General features: G+C 39.3%; 1 protein-coding gene across 4 annotated transcripts in view; it reads right to left on the bottom strand.

The window, feature by feature from the left end:
- TSPAN9 (tetraspanin 9) overlaps window positions 1–23,430 on the bottom strand; it is a 169,258-nt gene that overhangs the window by 76,373 nt on the left and 69,455 nt on the right. For 2 of the 4 annotated variants that reach the window (XM_064721163.1, XM_064721155.1), the window contains one exon: window positions 14,863–14,942. In XM_064721163.1, the coding sequence (XP_064577233.1) occupies window positions 14,863–14,925 (63 nt within the window). In that variant the 5' untranslated portion in view covers window positions 14,926–14,942. Of the gene's footprint in view, window positions 1–14,862; window positions 15,796–18,134; window positions 18,228–23,430 lie in introns of those variants that run through there. The other 2 variants (XM_064721171.1, XM_064721147.1) reach the window with 2 other exon arrangements.

Raw genomic sequence — 23,430 nt, 5'->3', positions numbered from 1 at the left:
AAGCGGTGCCTCACACAAGTGCAAATGAACCCTCTCAGCTTTCTCTGGTGGAGGCTGGGAAAGAAAGCAAGTAAGCCAGCAGCTGTTATTCCTCAGAAACCTGATCATAACCTCATCAGGATCTTTGCTTCCCCACTCAGTTACTCAAATTCTGAACCACAAAAGAGCAGGTATGATATTAGTACCAGCAAGGCTGGGCATGGAGAACAGATCAGTAGGTGTACAGCTGAATGTTGGGCAGAAACAAATTGTGTGCCATAGATCCTAGCAAAAGAAAGAAAGGAGGAAGGAGACTGTGGGGATACAGGGGAAGAGATTAAGATGCTTTCATCCTCCCATTTCTCCCTCATACTTCTTTATGAAGCACACAGCAAAGCTTTAGAAGACAAAAATACTTCTATGTCTATATTCCCACAAAGGAGCAAATTATAGTACTGTTGTTCCTTTCCTTTCACATTAATTTATACACATCTCTCTTGAATATGTTTGTTGGAGAACTCTTTGTAGATCCAGAGTCAGGATCTCCTAATTGCAGTAGTAGGAGTTCCTGAATAATAAGGAAACAGAAACCATCCAGACCTAAACAAGAAATTCTTCCTTCTTTTCACTGCTCTGGCTCCACTCCCCTGCCCTCCTGAAGTGCTGTAATGCTATCTGTTTCTTTGTGTTCCCAAGAGTTTCCCAAGATACAGGAACTGGGAGAGTCAATTCCTACAAAGAGTTGTGCACTGAACCACAGAATGAGATGGGACACCACCATCAGGGATGCAGGGAATAAGGACAGCCTTGAGGAAGAACAAATTTTATCCTACTTCTTGCATGTCACCTTCTGAGATTAAAAAAAAAAGTGGGGGAATGCTGCAAAGAAACAGTAGTTTCATGAGAAACACATTTCATGGTAGGAAGGACAGAGCAAAAAGGAATCACTGGTTAAGAACCAGAAAAATTAGAAGGAAGTAACAATTTAAACACCAGTGACATTTCTGATAATGTGTCTAATGGCACAGCACAGAAGAAAATTAATCCTTAACTTTCTAATTTGGATTTATGGGAGAAGTATATAATTCAGTGGATCTTCAGTATGTAACACACAGGGAGTATTTCAGCTTTCCAAAAGCATGTGCTGCTTCAATCAGGATATGTCAGTGGAATAGGTTGGGGAGTACTCATTAAATCACTTGTTTATTATTCACACTACAGGAATGTGAGTTCTATTGGTAAAATGAATCAATCAGAGAGCAAAGAGCTATTCTCTGGAGTCTGCATTAATCAGCCCGACAAGCTGTCACTAAGGATTGGGTCAGGCTCATAGCACAGCATCCAACCAGTGGGGAAAAAAATCCCTGAGACGGCTGGAACAGGGAACAGTTCACCCATTTAAAGCTGTCCCCAGAGGCTTGTGTCAACCATTTATTACTGCTCACACACAGCTGCAGAAGCTTTTAAGTGAGAAACCTGCATTCTCGGACGTTCCAGAGCTGTGTGGAAACATGCTTGATCCCAGCCTGTTCTGGGAGGACAAGCAAGATGAAGTATCCTGAAAGAAATACTGCTGGGCTTTAATACAGCCCTCTGAAGAAAATGCATTCATGAACTTGGAAAAGGTCTAAAACTAGGACACATGTCAGAACAGATACACTGTTGGGAAACACTCAGAGCTGTCATGCAGTCTGCACTTCAATAAAACGTTTTTAAAAGAACAACACTATTTTTACAGACTATTTTTCATACAAGCATATTGCTTTCAAGATTTAGCTGTTGCCCAGACTCCCTCAATGTGAGTCTAAAATATAAAATATCATTTTAAGAAATGCCACTCATGAGAATGCACCAAAAAAATAGCTTTTGCATTTTTTAAAGAAATCCAAACAAAACAAAACCCCACAATCATTAACCTGCCCCATTCCCAACCCTGCTGGTAAAGATCATGAACTCCTAAAATCTCATTATTCTGAGATATACACTCAGTTAATGAGAATGAACATAACAGAGAACACAAACAGTAGATGGGCTGCAGGAGCCCTAAACGGACCAGAAACATGGAACAAAAAAGAAGCAGTCAGCAGTTCTGATAATACTGTGAAGCTGTGTAACACATATAGTAACGCATAAAATCAATACTCTGTACCAGAGAACACAATCACACACTGCGGCCACTTGGACGGAGGAGTGATAAGATCAATGTTTCTGTTCTTGTCAGCACTTGTGCCAACTGCACCTTCAAGCTAGATGGAGTTTAAAACTGAGCATGACCTACAGGGACAGAGTTGCAGGATGGGCTACAAAAATTGCTGAATAGCTTGAAGAAAGAGAAGTGGTTTAGCTGAAGTGTACTTCAGGGGAGGCTTGCCAGGGAAGGCAGTCCAGAGGGAAAAACAATAAAAGGATGAGTGTCTAATTGCAGCAATGTAGTGAGTGCAAATGCTCAGAAGTGAGGAAGAAAATCTGTCCTCACAACAGAGCTTCTCCATCTCACAGAACTCTATACAGAGCTCTGCGCATGCTGCCACTCTAAACTTGATGTTAAAAGCTGCACCACAGAACTACAGAAATATTAGTGCAAGCATTTAAATATAGCTTAGGGCAGCATTGGCAAGACTGTATCCTGCAGATCAAGAGATGGGATTATTCCACTCTAGGCAGCACTTGTCAGATCACACTTGGACTATCCAGGCTTGGTCATCCCAGCGCAAGAAATTGAACACCATCCTGCATTGTTCCACCAAGACAAATAATGAATGCAGGTTACTTCACAGAAAATTTTGGCATAGATATAAGAAAAACTGAAAACAAACTAAACTAATTGAAAACAAACATTGGAATAGATTACCAAGAGAAATGCTGGCATTTCTCTTGCTATGAATACTCAGTGCTGAGTTTGACAGGGCCCTGGGTAACACAAACTAAGGATTTCCCTTCAACAGAATGTTGGACCAGATGTTCTCTAGAGGTTCCTACCAACCTAGAGGTTTTCCTATGACTCCATGATCTAAACATATGTTATGCTGTATGCATTGCTAAACACTACTTTTGCAGTAAGCTAATTTCAAATTTGATTTTTTCTGATTTTTCTTTCCATTCCAGTAATAAAATAAAAAATTTAAAAAATAGTAACGACAAGGCAATGGAGGATGGTTTACTGTTTTTCAGAATAACTGTCAGCCTCTAATGAAATTAGCAAGCACAAGACCTTAAAGGAAATGCCCTTTCACAGAATATTTAATTACATAAGTAGACTTTCTGCTAGAGAATTTTGGATAAATGGCTGTAAGGAATTCCATGAATTCATTCAATTCCTTTAGTCTCTATTAAGCATTTTTACCATATACTTTGAAAGGCAAGATACACAAACTTTTGGTGTGATCCAGTATATCCAATTTTGCATTTGAGCTTCATGAATGGGAGATAACTCAATATACCAGAAGTCGAACATTGAAGTATTAAATTGTAACTCCACTATGGTTTATTTGGATCATGAATTTAAATACTCAAAACAGAACCATGAAAATCCTACACTAATAAGGTGAACCTTACCACTAATACCTACTAAATCATGAAGCACAACAATTATTTATTTCAATTAAGCTGTAAATGGACGAACAGACTAGGAGACAAAACAAGAACAAAATCCAGCAACAGTGTCAGGTTCCATTTCTACCTAAAAGCAGAAGGACAAACTCAAATTTCCAAAGAAAACTGGATTCCAACCTGTCAAAGTAACAGACAGCTCTATCACACCAACATCGTACATCATAGCCACCTCCACAGGCATATTCTATTAAGAGAGTAGCTAACACCTAAAAAAAGCCTAAACAAACACAAAAATATCAAACCAGGAGCAAATCTAACTCCAGCAATCTGCATTTTAGACTGCATCCTGTAAGACACAAAACCAACGTTGCACTGAAAGTCATCCCAACATCCTCCCAGATGCTGAGCGCACAAAGAGAGATCCCACCTGAGAGTTCTCTCTACATTCCACATGCTGAAAAAGCTGTCAGCACAAACATTGCTCAGGCACTACAAGACTAACATGTGGCTTGAGGGGCTAGGGAAAGTAGGAAGAAATCCTACTGCCAGCCATGCAACAACTCTACCTTCTCTAAGTGTTAAATCCAGCGTTGGGTTACTTGTTCATTAGCTATGAAATACACTTTATTTGCTGGTTTGGAGTCATGAAAAAATATTACAATGAAATCAGTAGAGATATCCCACAGCCAAGTCTTCACCTTGACTGTTATCCACTGGATGACAATCCTAAGAGACCTTCAGTTTACCCCGTGACACTTTGCAGGGGGTGGGGAGGTTTAAGGTTTATGTTGTGACATGAGAAAACTTCCACTCCTCTAGGTACCTCTGGATGTCAGTGGCATGATGCCAAACCTCTGGAGTACACAGCCAAATAAAAGGATGCTGTACCAGTCCTAAACCTGTCAGTTCTGTGCCTGCAGACAACACTGCACAAGCATGTGGAGTTCTGGGGTGGCTTGGCTCTGAAGTCTCTCAGAAGGCAAATGGCACATAACAGATGGTCAGTTGCTTAAGACACTTAGCAGGGACTTCAGGGATCCAGATTCAATTTCAGTTTAACTTTGTACAAGTATCTTAGAAGGACACATCTACACCATGGATATAGACAGATTTAAGCTGTCTCTGCCCAAGCTAATCTGGCAATGAAAGTGCAGGAGGACTGCTGCAGACACCCAAGCTTGAGGGAAGTGATCTGCAGGATTTCTGAGTTCGTGGGCACTGCCATACAGATCCCAACACAAGCCTCTCCATGCTGAAGTTTGCTGCACATGGACTGGACTTCTGTCCTGGTTTTGGCTGGGATAGAGTTAGTTTCTTCCTAGTAGCTGGTACAGTGCTGTGTTTTGGATTTGGCATAAGAATAACATTGGTAACAGAATTACAGAATACCTTGGGTTGGAAGGAACCTTAAAGATCATCTAATTCCATACACACTGCCATGGGCAGGGAAACTTCCACTAGACCAGGCTGCTCAAAGCCCCAGCCTGGCCTCGAACATCTCCAAGGATGGGGAATCCACCTGGGCAATCTGTGCCAGTGCCTCACACCTGTTGCTGACCTCTGCCTACCTTGAGTCAAGGACACTTCAAGGTCTCATGTTCTGCCACCTAGGAGGTACAGAAGAAGCTGGGAGGGAGTGTGGGCAGGACTGGCCAAGGGGATGTTCCATAGCATAGAATGCCATACTCAGTACATCAACTGCAGGGAGTCAGCCAGGAGCCATCAATCACTGCTCAGGGATGGGGTGGGCGTCAGTCAGTGGATGCACTGTACATCACTTGGGGGTTTGGGGATTTAATTCATATCTCTCTCTTTGTTATTTCCCTTTTAATTACAATTATCATTATATAGTTATTGTTGTTATTACATTTTATTTCTATTATTAAACTGCTTTTACCTTAACCCACTTACATTTCTCATGATTCTCCTCCCCATCCCACTGGGGTAGAGGGTGGGGAAATGAGCAAGAGCTGTGTGGTGCTGCGTTGCTGGCTAGGGTTAAACCATGACAACTTGCTAGTTCTGGTCTCTAAAGGCTCTCAGCCCTCTACCCTGTGCTCTAATGCACACATTCTCTTTGTTTTGGTGTCTCAGCTTTCCATCTGTATCAGGAGGATAAAAGCACAGCCCATACTTACAGGGTGTCAAGAGGATAAATACATTAAGTGGCCCTAAGGCACTCTGGGATTACAACAACAGATGTAATATCAATTCCTTAAAGCAGTGAAAATGGAGAAGAGGGGCACTTGAAACTCTAAGGAAAGAGCAATTGAGAGCATAAAGTTTATTTTTTTCTAATTTAACTGTGTCTCTGCATCCAGAGGACAATGCAAAAGAAAAAGGGAAACTTTGGAACACAGCAAAAACTTGATGAAAGGTAAAAAGTGGGGGATGGGCACAGAAGTAAAGGATAATAAGATTCTTAACCGTCAATTCAGTTTAAAACTACTATAAAACAGGACAAAAATAGATGTTTACATTTCTGAATTACAATCTATTCATAGACACCTCTCTTACCTGCTTATGAGCATAACTAGTTGGAAACTCTCCAAGACAATAAAGAAGAAGAAAGGAGTCTTGTGAAGAATCCACGCTTCTCAGCAGTGACACAGCTACTAACAAAATGTAAGTATTCAGAAGCACCATTTAAAACAAAGTGTGCTTAATACATCAATTAAAGAAGCCTAAAAGAACAAACCTCTAATTCAAAAGCAGTCCTCCTAGTAAATTCCAATTCTCTAAGACAGCACATTGAGGAAATTTGATTGACTAGTACAATGCAAATTCTTTACTCTCTGTTTTATTTTTGCCTCAGTGATTGTATGTTGTGGTATAGAGACACAACAATATATGATGGAATTATTCCCAGTTAACTGCTTCCACTGTTAACCACTCCATACATTATTTGCAGAGTAAACTGCATGGTTTACATTAACCTGCTTTGCAGTACATCCACAACATGGTAGAAATGTGCACACAAGCAACTAATGCATCTCTGTTAATGACTGGTAATTTGTTAAGCTGATAAAACCTACAGCTTATAGTCATAATCTTATTGTTCATAATCTTATCTTCATCCATAGCCCATTATTGTCTTGCTTCAGTCTTCTTCATCATTAAAAAAATTAAAAACATTAAACCCTGCTTATTTTAGTAAAAAGAAAGTACTTATCAGTCACAACTCAATACAGTGTTAGAAATTAATAATTCTGTAACAGATGATTAGCCTAACAGTTTCTGCTGTTTTTTATTCCTTGAAGCAACTCTCAATACATGTCATACACTTTTAAGAATCAACTATAATGTGATCACTTTTTACTGCACACCTATAATTTGTACCTACAGCAGTACAAATTGTACCAGAATGCACATAAAACAGAAGTATGGGGAAATCCACAAAAGAAATAAAAGAGATACAAATTCAATCTCTGATGCTTCATGACTTGCCAGTGTTATATGGGAAGAAAGACAGTAAAGACTAGTTTAATGTATCTTCAAAAGTATCCCTGCAGCATTGATTAGAAACAGTAATAAGGGGTTTTCATCCAGCAGTCAGAAGAAAGGATTAGCAAAAGGAGCTTGAAATGAGGACCAAATAGATTCAATAGAATCCATGGGTACAGAGTTCTTTCCCTACTAAAGCAACATTTTCAAACATTATTAATTATTTTGATTCTGAAAAGTTAATTCTCATCTCCTACACTTAACAACAAAAACATAGCAAACACAAGGAAGCAAAGAAAGAAATGGCAAACTAGTCTTCCTGTGCTCACTAAGACTGTAGGGGCTTGTCTGTGGCTTGATGAGGGATGATGACAAACAGTGCTGGATGTTCTGTAACCCTGTGGAAAGCCCAGCCCTGGCTGCATTACCTGCAGTGACAAAGCCACTGGCCAGGGTGCCAAGTTTTGGGAGACAGTATTGAAGATGAGCTGTAGATGACCTCTAAAATTCAGACTGGCAGCAAATCCCATGAATGTTCACAATCCTTGCCATACTGGATGCAGTAGTTAAATGAAGAAGGTTTGGATAGCCATGTGAACTTTGGCCCAGCTCATTAAAGGCAGCAGGAAAGAACAATCATTCCAGTCAAATTTCCAAACAACTGGAAGTTCAATTATCTATGCTGAATAAATTAAGCAATTTAAGTTGTTCCTAAGCAGCAAGGGACCAAGCTAAATGGAGATTTGAGTTGATTTAAAGGTAATTTGTGTCAGAAAGTTCTGAAATGGTTTTCAGTTCAGTGTCTGCAGTAATTTCTATAAAGTGGTATTAAAACTATTAAGTTTCATGTGAGAAGTCCCCAATAGATTCAACAAACATTTACTATCTAATAACACACCTTCAGACATACAAAGTCCCTTCCATTTGTTTGGGAAGTGTGGTTTATTTAATTCTGCAAGATATTTAAAGCAAAGCCCAACATAAACAGTAGAATTCTTCCTTTTGTTCACACTTTTCATAAGTTGCTGAAAGGCTGGGTAATTTTACATATTACAAAACAGAGGACCTACAGTATTCCATAATACCTGTGGTGACTTGGCTACCCATTAGAAACATCCCAACTGTGTGTACAGCAAAACCCTAACAAACCACACTTTAATTTCCAAAAACTAGAATACATTCTCCCATCTTTTCTACCCAGGTCTTGCCCTGTGTCAGCAGTGTTTAAATAAACAAATTAGATGCCTCCTTGAACAGCCAGATAATGGAGTTACAAGCTCATCCTCTACTCACATTAGAAAGATTATACCCCTTTAGATGGGCCTCTTGGAAACCTACTTACCTGGGGGTAGCAGGAGCAGACAAAGAGGGACCCTGCTAACCAAGGCCCTACCAAGTGGCTTACTTTAAATGGGTCTAGGAATGCAGAATTAAGTAGGAAATATCACTGTTATTACCCTTATTCAAAGCTGACAATAAGTCATTGCTTTATGGAAATTTGACACATTCTTGTTTTTAAAGTTAGGGGAGTTGAGACATAGAAGGCTGAAGAAATTTGTTTAATGTCATCCTCACATCCTCAAAGGATATGAGGAACAGAACCTGAGTCATATGTTTTAAAGAAAGATTTAACTCTGGGAGTACAAGGGTGCAGGGAGAACTGGAGGGGAGGAATTTGTTTTCCAACTTGAAATTCTTACTGTGCTTCTCCCCTTCAATGACCATAAACCTCCTCATGTACAAATGAACAAATGCCCAACAGGCCACATTACAACAGTTGTGTACAAGTCTGCCTGAGTGATGAATCAACTCGTTGTTTATCCAAAATAACAGACACAAATGGCTCTCACACCTACCTACAGCTAGAATTAAAACACTTCCACACTGAAGGAAAACCAAAATAATTTAAAAATCCCCCGCAGTTTAAAAAATAAAATCAAAACAACCTAAATAAAATATAGTGTTAGCAAAGAGTAGTTAGTGAGAGGAACACTGCAAAAAATGCTGAATCTCATGTCTTGTCCTTCAAGCTGCAATAGCTTAGACCTAAAACGAGGTTTGAGGCCCTTATCACCCGGATTAATCAGTGTTAACTCAGCTCTCAAGCAAACCTCAATATTTTAAATTAAAACTAGTCTCAGGTCTCCAATAACATTTTAATATTATTCTGTAATGTCATCATGCTGGTTACAAATGGACTTAATTTACCCCACATTCATTAGGACACCACACTGTTTGAACTCAATATTACCCTTCCTTCTCCTCCCAGCCAAAACATTGTCATACTAAAATGTTTTCCTAATAGTTCTCCCCCACCGAGGTGCATGTTTCCATAGGGACACCAACAGTGCAATACCACTTGGATAGGAAACTAAAACTAATAGCTGGGATCTTTTCACAACTTCTCAAATCCTTATCAGAAAAAACAAGAATTCTCCAGCTAATGTCACTGAAAACACTAGCTTTTCCAGAATTCACTGTCTTGCTGGTTTCTCTTCAGTTTTTGATGTGGGGTTTTTTTTTTGGTTGGGGGGAAGGGTTGTTTGTTTGGGATTTTTCTGTTTGTTTTTGGTTGGTTGGGTGTTTTTAGATAGTCTTATTTTCACAGGATTGTATCACAACTAGTCACCACACTTATGTCATTAGAGTGAAAATACAACAGAAGTAAATATCACTATTATGTCAAGAGACAAGCATCCCAGGGTCACTGACTGTCTCTCTTTGTCATTATCCCCTGTGTGAGAAAATGGAGACTATCAGATAATGCAGCCAGCGGGAGGGCAACAAAAGAGAGAGAAATTTAATGTGTGTCCTTTCCAAAGCTGTTCGTCATTAGCAATTTTGTTCTGATTTAGAGGACAAACTGTCCACCCCTTTTAAACCTCAGAGATTAATTTTCAGTTATTTGTAGGGACAAAGTCTCTTCACATGATTTAACTGTCCATCCAACAGGTTCAGTTAGGCATTCAAGCTTTGTACTTCAAACTAAACAGTGCATTATATTATTTATTCTAGTTTGGCATAAATAAGTATGGATTACCTTATGCAAACCATTCTAAAGTTGTTAGCTGCTTTACAGTACCAAGAACTTTGACAGCAGCCAGACCCAGAGAATGGACATGCTCCCTCTCTTTTAGTATGATCTGAGACTTGAGTATAAGTGGCCTGCATGGCTGCTCTACTACTGTCTTTATGCTCATTGATAAATGCACAATATTGGTTTTAATCTACAGAAAGAAGTATTAATTACTCCTACTCTAAGATTAAATTGCACCAATAATTAAAGCAGAAAAATATTATCCAGGAGCAACAGTCTTTATCCATTATTGTAATTAGAGAGCATTAGGGAAAAATTTGCTGTATTTGATTTTGCTGCTCCTGCTGGACCAGCACGTTTCCAGACCATGTTTTTCTCTTCTAAACTTATGTTTCAGTAAAAGGAATATGCCAGTAGAAAATTTACTTTGAAAGTAAATATTAAATAACTGTATTTGTATATTTGACTCCACTTTGAATAAATTGTAACTTCTGCTTATAACTTCTGCTTTTAATTGTAACATTAATACACAGGGATTATTCTTATCAGATTTCTTTAGTTGTTTAAAATTAGAAACTTTTAAAAAATAAACTTCATGAAGGATTTTCTTGACTATGCTTAGCTTTTCCTCAACTCTTCTTGAAACACATAAGATCAGACTTAATAATCTTGCTATATAGCTCCTAGTAAAATGCATTTTATATTAAAATTAAGCAACAGTAAAAACCATCAAGATGAATGCTTCTGTATGCAGACTCATTAACCTAAGTTAAATTAATAGAACAAGACACAATGTAACCATGACCATTGACTGCTTGCAAAGTTCCCTAGTGACTTTTTGGTATCTCATGCCAGTGACTTCAAAAATTCCATTTTAAGACCACACAAAAGGCTCATTTCATGAGTGATTTTTTTAAATCATGTCTCACAGAACTTCTTTTTCTAACCAGTAATATTTTCTGATACATTTTGTGAAAATAATTATTGTAATCCTTTCCTCTAATAACAATGAAGTGAAATCTCCTACAGAAAGACATACACTCTAATGTTTATATTTAGTAATTACCTTCTTTGACAATTTAGCTGCTATCTGTAGGAGCAAAAATCAATACTTTATTTCTTCTGCAGAGCAATATCGGCTACTTTGCAATCTCCGCATGTTTGCACATAAATATTCTTGTAGGCAAACTAAATCAATTAACATTTGTAGCTGTCCATCCAGTCCCTTTGCAAAACATATTATGCACTTAGGATGAATTCAGTGTAAATCATCATCCTAGCCACACAATTAAATACTATAAGCTTCCTTAACCCTCAGCTCAGACTTTCCTAATCTCTGAAAGAAAGCAATGCCAGATGGCCATGAACAACTGTTAAGAATCAGAGGGACACAGAGAAATACCTGAAGCTCTCAGTAATTCAGTGGAGAAACACCTTCTGTTCCAACTTAGTGTTAGGCCCCACTTAGACAAATTTGCTTTGTACAAATCGTAGGTGATCCTTCCAGGTTAACTGATACACATGCTAGTAATTTTCAAAAGCTGTATTTTCTTGCCCTGAACCAAATTCACAGACAGTGAATTTTTGCTACAACTCTTGGTTGCAGTTATCACAGCAAAAGCAAGTAAAAAGTGCAGAGAGAATCCACTGACTACTGCACTTCTCCATCATTTGAAACATACAATTGTACGCAAGTATCTGTAGGTACACATTAAAATAAGCAAAATACACTGTATGTAAAAATAATGTGTTTAATATATAATATTCGCATATAATTAGTTGTCAAATCTGTATGAGTTAGCTGCAAGGCTGAAAGAGGAGTAGAGCTCATTGGCCCATGAGGCAGAGATTAGACTCCATTTCTCTGCCTCAAAAAGAAATGATGGAAAAAGGTTCCTCTTTTCCTACAGAAGAACATCCTCCTGTGAGCCAACACAAAGAATCAGTCCAAACAATCATGCCCAGCGTGCTGAGATGCCAAAGGGCGCCTCCAGTATTCATATTCAGAGGAAGCATCTCACAAGCACCATTTTATATGGTAACAGTGTTGATGTGTATCCTCATCTCTGAAGACCAGGAGCCTCATTCTGCTTTAAATTACAGTTCAGGAAAATTCATGTTTAAAAGTAAAGCTTCTCTTTTTAAAATTAAATCACCTTGCATTGTAAAAGATGATAGTCACTGCTCAAGAGCAGGCCACAGCTTCATGTTTTTGGACTTGGGTTTCTTAACAGAAATTCAGAAGGAAGCAGTGAGAACAGGCAATCCTGGGAATGGAAAAAGTAGGTTAAGAAGAAAGACAGGACTGAAAGAGCAGGGAGTGCTCCAGGGCAGGGCAGGAACGAAGTGCACTGGCAGAGTTGTGTGGGGACTCCAGTGCTGGGCTGGCAGAAGGGTTCAGGGCAGGAGTAAGAGTTGTTGCAGGTGCACAGCATCAGCTAGGAGCACAGAGTCAAACATTCACAGCCTCTCAGATATATTCATGATGGAACCAGTGGAGGTTCCAAGTATGAAGCCAGATGTGACAAACTACAGAAAACATATAGTGTAGTGTGCTTCATTCTAGTTGCACTCCCAGGAATCAAAGGAGGATGATGTTCATTTGAATGTCTCAAACAATAAAGCAGTACAGTCAAAAAAAGAAAAAAAAAAAAGAATACAGCAAAACTGGAAGAATGCACAGGAACATCATTCTGGCTTGCAAAATTGAGTATAAGACAGCTACAGTTAAGAAGGGAGGACTTCTGAGCAATTTAAACCAGGCTGAAGGATCACATGTTTGTTGTAAACTACTTTGAAAAGAACCTGTCATCTTGCATTTAGCATTTTTTAATAATCTCTCAGATTCACCAGGCCAGAGCATTATTTTCATTCTGAATAGCATAGTTCACATTTTAAAAAAAAGGCATTTTTAGAATATTGGCTAGAAATGTGGTGATAAAGTTTAGTAACAGAAACAAAAATGATATAAGCCTTACAACAAAAGACATGGTAAGGAGAGTGTGAAGGGGATTAGGAGAAATGGGTAAGAACTGAAGAAGCACAGGACACTAGAGAACTGTTCCAGATGGTAGGCTAGTTTTAACCTAAGCAGCAATGTGTTTGTACAAAAGTCCAGTGGGAGCTGAGCAGACAGAGATGAGCACACAGATGAAGTCTGAAATGTTCTTCTGAGTTCAAGGAATGGGAAAAAAAGGACTCTGAAGGTCTGATGCAGAGTCAAGAAAATTGCTGCTTGGGAAGAAGAAAAAAACAAAGAAAGATATTGCATCTAAGGAGGGGAGGCGTAAGAGACACCTACATAACAGATCACAGTGGACATGAGTAATGAGACCAGATAAAAGCTTTTCTAAAACTAGTCGCCACATAAATATATGAAAAAAAATAGTTCAAGGTGTCAAAGTAATGCAGCACTGAGTCAAATAGCCAGTTTGATATTCATATGGTGTGTTTAAAATTATTTATTCCAAAAATATATATGGCAACTGTCTAGTAGGGTATGTGTACAGAAAAAGAAAAAAAAATTAAAATCATAAGTGAACTTTGATCAGATGTTCTTCAGTGATCAGTTCTATCTTTCTATTTCAGTAAGATGCCCACAAGTTGAGTAATTTCAGTCTAGCATTTCAGTCTATTACTGATAAAAGCTCACTGTTGCGTGAGCGGTTCAACACTGTACCAAATCTCCCATTAACTCTTGCTCTTAGAGGTTATTTCAGTAAGTGGGTCAAGATAAACAGACAACCAGCTAGTAAGGCTTCTAATTTGAACAACGATATCTGTACACCAGAGGTAGCTATTTCAACTAGACTGCTAATGCCCCTTTTTCCAAAATAAATCCCAGGATGGTGTTTTCATTTATTTATGAAGCTTACTGTATGTTTCTGGATCACAACCATGAATGGTTTTGTTCACATGCCCAAGCTTTGTAACCACCAGGAAAAAAGTGACCTTTGCTTTCAAACTAGGAAAACCCTTTCATATTGGGTTATATTCATGAATACTCAGTACTTCAATGAGCCTGTGATTTCCTTAAAAATACGGTACTGAAGGATGCTTAGCTGGCAGAAGACTTAACTTTTTCTCCCTTCCCTGTTGTGACAATACTTTGCTCTAAGTAGCCATTACGCTTTTAACTTGCTGGCTGAAACATTCATTGTTGCAACTCCTCACGCCTCTTGGCTGATGGAGGAAAATCAATTTTGATCCCTGAGAAGCAAGTGCAAGTCTCCAACTTCATACACCAATGTGTACAATTGCAGCTGAAACTGAACCCATATTAAATCACCATTCCAGACATTTTACATTTATGCTGAGACCTTAAGAGGTTAGAACATACATGATTTACTGTTTTTAATTGGAGAAATGGGGCACAACTTCCTTCAAATGAAAAAAGCACTTTGTCAAATGAAGTTTACACAAAGCAAATGAGATTTATAGTGACAATGAAAATATACTTTAAAAATTAACCTTAAGCTTTTTTCAAAACAAGTATTACAACAGAATGCAACAATCCAGCCACTGCAGGATTTTAATGCTACAATAATTCTGGTCTTCCTTAAAGGGCAACAATTCTGCCCTTTCTTAGATAACCCGGTTGAAAGCACATTAGAATAGCAAGTCTGAGCAATCAGAAGCCAAACTACAGCAATCAGGTAGCAATAAAGATATAGAAAGCATGTGTATTTCCCAACAGACACAAGTTTAACAGTGAAAATATTCCAAGCAGGTATGAGAGAGAGGGAGGGGAGGAGAGAACTTACAGTACTGCTTCAGAGATGCACTATACACATAATGCAGCAGTACAGGATACACTAACAGATGAAGGCAACTGAAAAGGCAGTACTCACCCAAAATATTAAATTGAAAAGGAACATCATGTATTTCAAACAACACAGGCAGCCTCTTGCCATGTTGCACTTCTTAAATTCTAAAAGGAAAACAAAGGATAGATCCAGGTAAAAGACCACGTATTTGCTGCCTTTGGGTGCACTGTATTTTTCACTTTTTACGCCAGTTCCAGTCCCAGCGCCGGTCCCGGTTCCGACCCCAGTGTGGCTCTGTGTGCGTGATCCAGTTGTACCATAGAAAGCTCCTGCAGTAAAACCTCGACCAAATTGCCTCCCTGAGGTAGAAGGTTTAGCAAAATCTGAGTCTTTGCTATCCAAAGATGGACTCCGGTGAATTGAAGAATCCTCACTACTTGACTTCTCCATGATCTCTCTTTTCACAGTTGTCAGATTTAATGTATAGCATCTCTCAGCATTAAATGCAGTGCCTCGCAAATGCCACAGTGCGCTAAGAGCTGTCTGTGCTTTGCTTCTCTTTTTCTTCGTACATAAATCAGATAATCACTGCAGAATTTATTCACTGCATTGTTGCTGGGTTTATTTTTTATAGCAATGACAGCTGAACTCTGTCTGTCTGAAGCATGGATTTATACATTAATATCCCATGCAAGAGCATACTCATGATTTATCTTGATGAATCAGTTATGCAGAACTTTGATTTTTATTAAAAAGAGCCATAAGCTCTTTCTCTGCACTCCTAGTCTACAGTCCTCTAATCTATAGGCAGCAGATGGTCCTTGCATCCATTTCCAAAAAGCTTCTGCAGTACACCTGGGAGACTCTCCTCGAGCCGGAGCACTTTCCTTGCTCTCAGCTTCCCTCTCTGTGTCTCTCTGACTCTCTCTCACACGCTGTCTTTTTTCTTTCCACCCATTTGCAGTGTCTCATTCAGAAACCCGCTACCGGAGCGCACTCTGTGTTTCACTGCTGTTGCCGTGAAATCATCAGCAACTGCAACCACTGGGCATTTCCCACAGAAATCCCTGACCTAACTATCGAGTAATAAATCCGCCCTCCTGCTCGCCCCTCCCCTCTGCTTTCCATCGGGCCAGTCAGCAGAAGCCTTCTCCTCCAGGACACGCCTCCATGACATAATATCTTTAATAGGATTAGAATTACTCTTGACTATACAAGTGCACAACAGAAAATCTCTTTAAATGTCAAGTACTGTTTAGCTGTTTATGCGCTAGAACCGTTAGGCAGTGATACTCCTTCGATGCAATAAAATACAGAAAAAGTATGGATTAGATAGACAGGTGCTAACCTCTGTCTGCTCATTAACAGTCACATTTTTTTCTGGCTTAAACAAATCCCACGGGACAAGCAATGAGAATAGGCTAGCACCCAGCATACACTGCTTAGGCACACATCACAGCTGTACGTGCACATAACGCAGCACCATCACCTGTGATATAATTAACCAGACAGAGCTGCTGCCTCTCACGAGGTCACAATTCAATTCTTAAAACTCCCAAAATGTGAGGGGATCTGAGCCCGCAGCTCTTTACACGCTATTTAACAAGTACATCAGAGATTCTTGTTGTGCACAGCAATAAGCCATCTTACATCACAGGTTGTCTGTGAACTAGAAACACTGACCCAAATGCCACAATTCTTTTCCACAGAGGAGTGCAACATGCCTGCTAGGACTCTGAAACAGGGAGGGCACGACTGTGCACGTGTGCCTGCGCATATGCATGCAAGTGCCTGGAGGGGAGGAAGAGAAGCACTTCGGTCACTACTCCCCATACTCCCAAATTCGTCATTTTGTCATAAGCACAAAAGCAGCACACCAATGGTGCAAAGTGCTATAGCAGACTTAAAATGCAGGTTATTCTTTTCTTTCAGTAAAGAAAGAAACCACAGTAGGAGGCCCCTGTGAAGGAAATACGGCTACCAGGAAAAGCAAAATTCTATGCAATTTTCAACTGACCTCCACACGCTCATTAAAATGCACCGTTCATGGTTATCTCTAGTGTCTTTAAAAAAAGACAAGGTAACTATTCATTCAATCTTGCATATCTATGGCCAAAAGCCTCTAAGGATTCTGTAACTTTTATGTAACAACATCAGAATCAACACCCTAAAGCAGTGCGGTACCTTTCTTGACAGCCTTTTTCTGCTAAAAGATCCCTCCATCAATAAAGGATATTAAATACACCGTATTTGAATGTGTAATATCTCTCTCACCTTTTCTGCTCTGAAGTAAGATTTTAACAACAGGCAGGTACAAGCCCATATCAACAATGTTTGTTCACTTTGCTTTTCAAAAGTAATTTCAAAGCTCCCTGCATCAGACATGTCCATCAGAAAGAGGACAGCAGGATGACTGCTCAGCACTGTGTGTGACAACAGAATAAGCTACACACAAAACTCCCAAGTAAAAAAAGATAAATTAACCTTGACCAAAGTAGAAGGGGCATTTCTACACATGTCTACAGTGCACATACAAACTTCACCATAAGCAGTTATCAAGAAGCAACCTTCTCAGCAAAACACAGGGAAGCAACCTTCAGGTCACAGCCAGGTACCTGCCTCAGACACCAGAGCCTGCAGGATAACTCACACTGGAACACAAGCCAAATGTCTGAGTATGAATTTAGAAGACTCTTCTTCTGTTTGAAATTCACTTACTGGAAGTGTAAAGTTGTACCACTGCAAACCAATGCTGCAGCTAGATATTTTCAGCGGTTTTCACTTGTCATACAAAACTGAGCTCTCAGCCAAAAAATTGTGAGAACACACAAGTACTTTAAAGCATTTTTAGCTTTTTAGTTTTTCCACCCTTTGGTTTGCCATAAAATTTACACTGACTTAGACTAGCTACAGAAAAAAATAAATTGCTGTGCACTTGTGAAAATTAGCGCAATATAAATATTTGCCTTTCCATTGAAAGTACATGACAAAAATAATTAATCCACTCTCCTCAAGGTTAAAAAAATTCAAAGAATATTCTGTAATAAGCAAAAAATTTTCACAAATTCTCTCATAATTTGTAAACAGTGGAAACTTTCTACTGGTGGTTAGGGAAAATAAAGCAAACCAACTATACCTCCAACCTTTTTTTTCCAAGTTTCATTAGAACTTAATTAAGTTTTCCAGTTTTCTATTTTTACCTCCAAATACTGCAAAATACTGGTTTACTGCACCATTACCTCTAATGTACCTTCCATTAAGAGATCTCCATCACTGGTCTACAGCACAGTTTGTACTTCAGAACAGTCCCAAGCAAAGACACACATAAAGTCAACAGACAGCTTAAAAATCCAGACCTGAGCAACGAGCAGTGGGGAAATCACGGCTCCAGATCAGCCTCTCCTCCTGCTGTGCAGCAAGAAAACATATGACTCTCTCATGGTTATGCTGTGGCCACCAGGGAGACTTTACAAGCCTGAGTAACCTTCAGCCACTCGAATTTGCAGCCACGGTGTGTCTTTACAGATTAGAAGCCACTTCCTGCTGCTGCAACTCCAACTCAGTGCTCAGGTACTCAGTTAATAAACCACACAGGGCTGCTCGCTTGCTGAAAAAGTAAATGGTGAAAAAGCTGTAAGCAGTCCATCCAGCTGTGTTTTGACCAGCCATTGCACTCAACTCTGCCTCTGACTGAGACTTCAGCAGAAGGTGTTGCTGCGTGGCAACAGCACCTTTCAGGGTCCCACTCAACAGCACAACCTCAGCGTGAGGACAAACACATTTTCCTTCACTACAGATCTTACCTCTGTTTAGTAATCAGGGCATGAAAGCATTCAAAAGCTCACTCTGTACTTCATTAATGTTTGATTACTGAATCACAGAATTTTGTTGCTGAGTGACGCCTTCACATCAAGAAAATAATTTCAGTCCCACGTGTATATGCCTGGGACAAGGCAATAAACAATCCTTTGCATTTAAATGGCTCTTCCAAATATTAAGGGTAAAAATTTAGGCCACTTTTAGATAGCAGGTATGAAAATCGATGTCATGATTCAATTAATGGGTCAAAAAATGGAAAGAAAGAGTACTATTAATATGGTCAAAAAGCATAGGCTGGCTCTCCTACTGAAACTGTTTTATTTGGTTCCCTCCTGGGAACAGTCCCCCACAGCCCCCAAAGCACACATCCCAGCATCTTCATTTCTTTCTGATTTTCACAAATTATTTAATCTCTTTTCTCATTCTGTAGTTTAATCTCACCAGAACCTCAGTGCCAACTACACCCAGCTGCAGTGCTCCCGGACCCCTCTGTTTGTTTCTGCCCTCCTCAGCTGTTCTTGCACAACTGGCTTGAGGAATCGTGCTGCAAAACAGCAAAAGCTGACCAATTTATAAACATATTTATAAACACAGATTTTAAAATACCTAATACAGTTATAAAAGGTACCCCAGCAATACAGAAAAAAATGAACTTTTTTCCCCCTTTTAAAAGTCTCAAGTCAATTTCACTTGACATTCCCCTTCAGTGAGATTGCTGATCCAGTGAGAGGGAGAGGGATTACAACAGGAAAGAACAGGAAAAAATACTGAAGGCTGAGCGAAAATATCTTAGGCTTTTTTATGTCTCCCATGATTCCTGAAAATGAAATATGAAACTCTATGGGTTTTTAAAAAAGGAAAAACTCCAGTCACCATGGTACACAAGCCATTTTAGACCTTATTATATATTTTATCTTGCAATTTCTATTAGGTAGGATAATGCTACTGTCACTATTTTAAATATGGAGAACTCGAGGACCAAGATGTTTGCTGAGGATGAATAGGGAACTGCTGGCAGAGAAGCAAACCAAATCCGTCTCACACGTCCTCAGCTAGCTCACTAACCACTGCACCATTCTCAAATTAATTATTTTTCAAATCACAAGTTTTAGTAACACTGCCCTATGACTTCAGAACAATACTGAGCTCTGCAGAGAGATGTACAAATGCATATGCTACCAAGTGTTGAAAGGATATGGTTCTCAAATTCAGTCTTTTCTTTCGAATTATATTGACCAGGCTTCTAAAATTATATTTTACAAGCCATCCTCAGGGTACATTAGATAGGCAAAGAACAGAGATTGTTGAGTATAAACTCAGTTACTACATCTTTCCAGTCACTGCTCTGTATCCTGGAAGTCCATGAGAAGGAGATAAGGAACAAAAGCTGAAAATAATAGCTTACAACTGACATAAAGTTGCATACAGCTGAAAGCTCAAATTAAAATAAACAGCAAACCAACACTGATGACGGAATAAGCTTAAAGGGAAAAGGATGTCCAAAGAATAGAACTGAAATTAGGATCACATGAGAGGCAAAACCACAGGGTTCTCAGGTCTTCCATGCTCTTGGTTTAATGCCAAAAAGTTTACGGACACCAGCAAGTTAAAATGCCTGGAGTTCTGAGTTCTTCCAATGCTGCAGAATTTATAACCACAAGCCTGGATGCTCTGACAGTTGTAATGCACATTCTGGGGCCTGTCAAGCTCCAGCTTGGACGTTGTAAATCCAAAGTATTCTGCCGACCATGGGATTGGTCAAAAACAAGGTAGATTTCAAGGGCAACTTTGTGTGGTAGACAAGTTTTGAAATCTGCCTATATTTCTTAGAATCAAATAGCCCAAACCATATTCAATATTTGACACACTTTCATTTTCCACTAAGAGAAGTATTCCATTAGAAAAAGAACTACTGTAACTTCAGCTTTGGAGTCTCCAATCACTGATCATAGCTTCACACATTATTTAGAGCCCATATGAACAGCTTGTTTGATACAAATGCTAAAAAAGAATCACTACCAAGTGTTCAGAGAAGAGTGGAATGGACACTTAGTTTCCCTACTAGCATGGTGAGCAGCCATTTCTCTTATGGTCAGAAAACCACCATTTCCTTTGGCACTTGGTGGACAGACAGCTGATGGAGGGGGAGATTGGATTCATTAAGAAACTGGCTTACCCACAGCTGGTGCCTGTGACCTGACCAGCAAACAATCCCAATGTTTTGTGAGAGGCAATAACCTCATGCCCCTCTCTCTTCACACTCTAGCACAACTAAAAGCATCCAACAGGCATCACCTGATCCTCAATTCCTCCTGCAGAAGAAAGCCAGCTCCAGAGGCCAGGTAAAAGGATCTGGGATAGGTAGATATGCATACAACATAAGCTGGAAGGAAAATCAGGATGATCAGATGGATTTTTGGAGGCTGAACTCGATGTTCTGAGACTCCACCTAGTTTTAGCATGGCTGAAGAAAAAGAGGCCTTGCAGAGAGAGAGGAGTGAGACAGCACTCCTGGATGCAGGAACGGTGCGAAGGAGCACCACTGAGGAGGCACTGAGTTTGAGATCTGTGGGTAAAGAATCTTTTCTTACAGATACAGGAATCGAGTGTCTAGGCACCTCAATCCAACACCCACCTCCATTAGTCCTGAATTCAGCAAGAGAAATTATACTTCTTGACATTGTTACTGGAAAGGAAACGAATTAATCTGTTTCTATGACAAAAACAAGAGCACAGCAGCTCCTGGTTGCCTCTGATGAGTAACACTCCTTGCCTCCCCAGGGTAGAGAGGTAAAAAAAGGTAAAATCTCTTTGAATGGCCTAAATTAATACTTACTAGTTTATATTAATATATCCCAGTGAGACAAGTTTATCCTTCTAATATGGGGTCCTCACTGCCTGGATGACCAAGAAAACAAGATCCTGCTGTAAGACTTTCCACTGTTCCAAACACTCCGTTTGGTCCCTGGGATTTCCACTAAAAATCGTTTACTGGTAATAATGTGCATGTGGCTGAGACTTCTCATTTAGGATTTCACACCAGGGACAGAATGAGATTCTGTCTCCAAATTGTATAGAGGAATTAGCTGTAAATCATGTCAGGAACCTTAACCCACTGTGGTCAATTACAGATGATGAGGTGATATGCTAATGCACAGGAGATGTGGGGCACGCAGATTAAAATGCAATATGAGGTCCAAAAGCTAAGAAATTTTGATTATGTCACACCTTCAGTGTGTTGTCCCAGTTGATCCTCAGGGCCCTCAGACTGAGCAAAAAGAATGTCTGAGTTTCCAAAACAACAGAAAAACAGAAGAGAAAATAGAAATCCTGCTACCAACGTTTAAGCTTTTAAATCAAAACATTTGCAATATATACAGGGATCTTTTGGGGTTTGGTTTTCACTTCACAAACATAATGAAATATGTTAGATCTGAAAGAAGCACTGTAAATATTATGTTAGAATACAATTCACCATTGTTAGTTTCACCTTTAAGAACTAAAATCCAGAGAGTCTATTTATTGTTTGTTTCTAAGAAATGTGGAAATCAGAGTCTCCTTGGGCTTGGCAGTGTACATACATAGAGAAAGTCAATCCGTACACAGCCTAATCTCCAAACAGAAAAATAGACATTAACAGCTGGTTCTGGGGGGAAAAAACCCCACAAACTGGGTTTTTTTTCCTGAACTCCCAGAACTACCTTACCAATTCTCCCTCTAACAGGTGAGAGAAAATAGGAAATATGAGGGCAAAAAGAACAGCATGTGCCCATGCAGATAGGCCTGTCCTACCAGGCAGCAGATCTTAACAGATGCTTTGGAACAGTCTGTTTATGACTTTTAGCTTAAGAATCTGTATCCCTTTTAATTACAGGGTGTGTATCTCATCTTCCATAACAATGAATACATTTTTTCATCTCCATCAAGAGTCAATCCTTAATTCTGCCGAGAACTTAACCTCAATATTTTAGGGCAGTGAGTTCCACAGATATGCATCATGTTAAAAAAACCCAGCATTTTCCTCTTATTCACTATCATAATTAAGCTTTCCAGCTCTATCCTCTGTCTGGATATTCATCCTCATCCCATAATTCATTAGTTTGTAATCCTCTATTACATCCTATGTTATTGTCCTTCATTAAACTAAGCACTTTCCAGCATGTCATGTTATTGAAAATTCTCTGACTCCCTAATAATTTCAGTTAACCATCCTAGGGCTTCTTTCTAATTGAGCTACGTTTCTACCATAATCTTTCCCAATCTGCTGATGAAAAGATCACCTTTTTAAAGGGCAAGAGTCAATGTTCAGATTCAAAATAAATTTAATCAATTCTGTTTCTATCAACACCTTTTCTTTATGAAAGTGAAGTTACTCAGATTCAATAGACATTCTTCCATCATCTCCATTCTGCTTTTCTATTTCAGATTCAAATTTTGGCTCTGAAAATTCAAAATTTGGCTCTGAAAATGTTGAACATTTTCAAGTTTAACAGGAAAACCCTTGTAGTTTAAATTTGTATCTTACCTGTAGAAGAAAGGGAGATTTCTCACTACAGTGATATGAGTCTAATACTGATTCATTGTAAAGTCACCAGGAAGACCACCCTCAAGAGAGGGAGTCCTTGTAAAGATGCTGACATAATCCAAAACAACTCTTGGCCATCCATTAATGTGTGGTACAAGCTGCTGCCTCCATCCAGTACACACATTAAAAAAAAAAAAAAAATGTATGCAGGGAAATGTTCTTCACTTTGCACACAGAGAAAATAAGATCGAGAGACCAGAAAGCTGCCCGCCAGAGGCAGGAAGGCAGCAGCATCACATCCCCCACAC

The sequence above is a fragment of the Zonotrichia leucophrys genome, chromosome 1 (assembly GCF_028769735.1).
Source record: "Zonotrichia leucophrys gambelii isolate GWCS_2022_RI chromosome 1, RI_Zleu_2.0, whole genome shotgun sequence".
NCBI classification, from domain to species: Eukaryota; Metazoa; Chordata; class Aves; order Passeriformes; family Passerellidae; genus Zonotrichia; species Zonotrichia leucophrys.
Note: the sequence above shows the minus strand (reverse complement) of the source record. Positions and strands in the feature narration are given on the sequence as shown.